We start from the raw sequence: 4,802 nt of genomic DNA on the forward strand, positions 1-4,802 counted from the left end.
GGCTCTTCCTGGGAAGCTAGAGTTGCTGTTCTTCGATGATCACCGGCATCGGTCGAGACGCGGCGAGGATATCGGTTTTAGGTAGGCTCTTGTTTGTCGTAGTGTGTAGTCGTGTCTGGTGTGGAGTTGTGCTACGCTTGCTGTTCACAGCAAGAGGTAGATGTGGTTGTATGGCTGTTTTCTCTCCTATAAAGCTAAGGTACGCAATTTGCGTACCCTCAAAAAAAAAGTTGATTCGGAAAACTTCACAGTTGATTCTGAAAACTAAGTGCCACCATACAGTCAGACACCCGCAAAAGAACATTCTAGATTGTGGCAATATACAATGTCAGGCAGTTTCAGTAAGGTAGTTGAAATGACAGTTGGATTACAAAAGGGATATTTGAATGGAAATCAATAGTGAAGAATTTCTCAACAACACGGTAGACTGTAAGGCTAACTAGATTGTTACAGAACAGCTCTACGCACCATTGAAGTCCCTTCCGTTTCTGCATTTGCAGAAGAATGGTGACATACATTTGTACAACCAGGGCCTGTTCCATCTCTTCTTTTGCAAAGAGATTTCATGCTAAGCCCGTCCGCGAATGGAGACAATGAAGATCCCCTTCACGGCCCACCAAAGGCAAAAGGAAAGAAAACTAAAATCTATAACCTGGAATAAAATTGTAACATGATGTGTCAGACAAGCAGTGTCCCCAAGCAACTAAACAGTGGTTTCTTCAGACGAAGTGGATTGAAAGATGTACCATTAAAATTGTCAGGAATTATCCCTCTTCTGGAAACCATTGTACTAAATCTGCCATGATAACACAGCTTGAGCATGAAACCAGGAAATTGCAGAAAACAGATGCAGTGCAGGCGGATATCATTTCATTCTTATCATAAAAAGTGTGAGGAGTACCACAGATGAGGCTAAGCATGGTTGAGACACAAAGCTTCTGCCCCTTCATCTATGGAACCTATCATTATTGTGTCTTCCGTGCCTCCTCCAACCTGATTTTGCAATGAATATTAACACATTCGTCTTGCAATGTTGCTACTACCAAAATAATACTCCCTCCATCCCACAATATAAGACGTTTTTGCAAGCTATGTGGAAAAACGTCTTATATTACGGGACAGAGGGAGTAGAACACATGGCAAAAACAGTTTTCTCTCATGTTTTGATGCAGCGCAAAAATATTCATTTTTGACAAGACGCAATCTGAAGAACATGGGAAGTGCCCAAAGCACTGCTGGAGCAAACAAGGTATCAAGTGGAAAACCATACTATGATGAAAATTTAGAGAAGTACTCCCTCCGTAAAGAAATATAAAAGCGTTTATAGGTGACTAAAGTTGTGATCTAAACACTCTTATATTTCTTTACCGAGGGAGTATGATGTTAGAAACATGCAAAATTTCAAGTACCAATCATATTTGTTGTAGGGGGTATGCAAAAAACAAATTCAGCAATGAATAGTAGTGCCTACCGTTTTCTACTACTATGTTTTTTTATGCCACCTAAATGATGTTTGAACATGAAATTTTACGTGTTTATAGACTGACCTCCACCTCTATAGCATAGTGTATTTTTCTTTTAAACTTTTGGGCATGATATTTACTCCCTTCGTTTCTAAAATATAATTCTTCTTAGAGATTCCAATATGGACTTCATACGGAGCAAAATGAGTGAATCTACACTCTAAACTATGTCTATATACATCTGTATGTAGTCCATATTAGCAAACAGATACAACTCCTAAGAGCAAAGCACAACATGAAAGCATACCTCCTTCATGGGACATTGGAGGCTCCATTGAATGTCTGGAGCCAGGAGGATACTTGGATCTCCTAGGCGGCATCGACCAGTCGGTGCATGGACCAGGTGGACCGTCCGATGGTCGCCCACGGTGGGAGGATGAAGCTTCAAAATGGTCAGGGTACGGGGGATCTGAACAATTGTAAAGATACTTCAGTCAATAAATGGATAGTTTATTGGAACCAACTTGCTCAATACCGAAGCCTAATACTGATTGTAACTGTCAATGGATCTGATATTCAAAAAAGATAAATATGCATGCATGCAGTTAGATGCAAAACTTCAAAATGCTGATAGCTAAACAAGAAATATACCTGGTCCAAAATGTGGAGGAAACCTCCCTCTATCCATAGATTCATGGTGCATTTGTCCTCTGTCATTGAAGTGATGCCCTCTATCATCATAGTGATATGCTCCATCGTCAAAATGATGCCCTCCGGCATTGAAATGATGCCCTCCATCATCAAAGCGTCGCCCTCTATCGTCGAAGTGATGCCATCTATCATCAAAGTGATGTCTCCTATCGTATGGAGGGTGCCCTCTGTCATGTCCATTGTACTGATATCCCTCAGGATAGGGAGGATTACAATTCCAAGGTTGTGCTCTTTGTTGGTGTTCAGGTGGCATATATGGGAACTGATTCGGACCTGGTGGATGCGGTGGTGGTGGATGCGGTGGTGGTGGCTGCAAATGGTATGCATTATTCGGAGGTGGTGGTGCTGGTGGACGGTGATAGTTATTTCCGTGGGGCGGTACTGGGGGCCCAGAAAAATTTCCATGGGGTCCAGGAGGATGGAAAGGTGCGGCAGGTGGTGGAGGCGGCGGTGGAGGCAGCGGTGGCGGCGGATGCATCTGGTTTGGATGCCCTGCACACCCAGAAGTATAGGGCGGTGGAGGCTGGAATGGAACCGCACAAGGATCCATGTTGCCTCGATTATTTGCAATAGAATGAGGGTGCTGATCTTGAACATTCTGCAAAGAATCATCAAGGACTCATAAGATTCACAATAATAAAAAATTCATAGTGGTCATATCATAAAAACAACAGAACTACATACTCTTAAAGTATCTGGCTCGACTCGATCAGGTGCCACATGCAATGCTCCTTGAACCTGTGAACCTTGAATGACAGGACACTGAGGGCGTGGTAGAGGTGGTGGAGATGATGGCAACGGGGGAGGAGTTGGAGGTTTGTCTTCAGGTAGCGGAGGAACAGAATCAACATTTTGACTAGTCGGTGTACACCTCGCAACTGTTATATCTGGTTGGCATGCAGAGCTAGCTTCCGCTTCAGATGATGGGGCTACATCTTCCATCTCAAGATCACCATTCACTTCTTCAAAGACAAGTCGATGCTTTGCACCATCCAATTGAGAACCCTCCCCTTGCTCAGCACCAGTAGATTCATGTTCAGGAGTGACAGCTTCAAAGCTCCTATCCTCGGAGGAGCTTCCTTCCTCATCAAGCAGTTTCACGCAGATCAAATTTGGAAGATGGAAACCAGTATTGCTGCGAAGAATAATCTAATCAATTAACCACAAGGATAACACTAAACATATTCTTTAGTATAAGAAGATAATATAGCAGAGCTCAGCTTGCACATCGGCACTTGTAACCCATACAGTGTACCAAATTATGACCGAAGTAAATATTTTTGCATGTTTTGAGTCTTCTAAACACCTTATAATTCCATACTGCAGCCATATACTACTAGCATTTGGCATTCAGAAATTAGAACATCAATCAATGCCCCTGTTTTTTACTAAATATGCTTGAGGATTTTTATATTTTGCATCAGATTTTGCGGAACCAATTTTCTCATCCATAATAGTGTCATTTGCCCACCATGTCTGCATGCTAATCTGAAAAATAACAACATCAACTATTTGTCTCCTGATGCTAATATCCATCCGTGTTTTTCGCAAGAATGTTAAGAGTTGGGCCCTTTGCTGATACCAGGGTTGTAGGTACTCCCTCCATTCCAAAATAGATGACCCAACTTTGTACTAACTCCGTTTCAAAGTTGAGTCATCTATTTTGGAACGGAGGGAGTAGGACGCAGCGATGAGCTGCTTTCAACCATCCACCACTATCTGGTCCAAACGAAACAAATTACAAGGATTCACAGTTGATAGAAAATGCTGGTTTGCTATAAGTCTATAAACACCATGAAATCCTGCACTGGAGAAAGATGATTTTTGTTTTCCTTTCTGGAGATTACAGGAAAATAAATGAAAAGCATCTCCAATATCACTCAAGCTAGTGATATAGAACTATGCAATAACAGCATCAATTAACCGAGAACATAAACAAGCCTCAGCTATACACCCATGGAACCTTAGAAATGCAAAAGGAGAGCTATACCTTCCATATTCATCAACAAGCATTCCTTCATTATCCCGTAAAGGGTCATTCAGAGCTCTCTCTGTCCCTGAATGACGACGAGAGGTCCCAAATGATGCTTCATTAAGAGCCTCAAGCTCCTTAATATGATGACGAATGATGTATTCTGAAAGGGTTTTCCTCTCAAGCCAGAGTTTCAAAACCTAATCATCAAGACACACAGCCATGTGAAGAAAAGTAAAACAACACTACATTATAATCTCCCTTAATTAGGGCACTGGAAATAAAAACTTGCCTTAAGACATTGTCTTCGATTCTCCCATGCAGAATTTCCAGGAGGTGCAGAAGCATATAGTATTCGTGGCAGGACTGCTTGGATAAGAGAAGGATAGGCATCTCCAACTCCACCTAGAAGATGTATGACAGTAGCTTCAAAACTAGGCTAGTACACGAGAAAACGAGAAAACCGAAAAGGTGTGTCGGAAAAATGCTGAGAACACGAGAAAACTAGGCGAGTACCTTTCTGATTGCGACAGCACTGGATTATTGAATCAACAAGGAAGAACAGGTCCACCCTTTTGTATAAATTTGATTCTTTTTCCAGGCGTTCGATGATGACATCCATTACCTAGATTCTCAAACCAAAACAAAGATGCATC

General features: G+C 41.9%; 1 protein-coding gene across 3 annotated transcripts in view; it reads right to left on the minus strand.

Annotated features, from left to right (window-relative positions):
- Positions 1-285: 285 nt before the first annotated feature.
- Positions 286-4,802, minus strand: part of LOC123043925 (protein HUA2-LIKE 3) — a 15,025-nt gene continuing 10,508 nt past the window's right edge. For 2 of the 3 annotated variants that reach the window (XM_044466532.1, XM_044466530.1), the window contains 8 exons: positions 4,663-4,771; positions 4,439-4,551; positions 4,165-4,346; positions 2,859-3,309; positions 2,115-2,772; positions 1,771-1,932; positions 747-993; positions 286-652 (listed from right to left, as the gene is read on the minus strand). In XM_044466532.1, coding sequence (XP_044322467.1) covers positions 947-993; positions 1,771-1,932; positions 2,115-2,772; positions 2,859-3,309; positions 4,165-4,346; positions 4,439-4,551; positions 4,663-4,771 — 1,722 coding nt within the window. In that variant the 3' untranslated portion in view covers positions 286-652; positions 747-946. The remainder of the gene's footprint in view (positions 653-746; positions 994-1,770; positions 1,933-2,114; positions 2,773-2,858; positions 3,310-4,164; positions 4,347-4,438; positions 4,552-4,662; positions 4,772-4,802) is intronic. The other variant, XM_044466531.1, reaches the window with a different exon arrangement.

Source organism: Triticum aestivum, chromosome 2B (genome assembly GCF_018294505.1).
Source record: "Triticum aestivum cultivar Chinese Spring chromosome 2B, IWGSC CS RefSeq v2.1, whole genome shotgun sequence".
Classification (NCBI taxonomy): Eukaryota; Viridiplantae; Streptophyta; class Magnoliopsida; order Poales; family Poaceae; genus Triticum; species Triticum aestivum.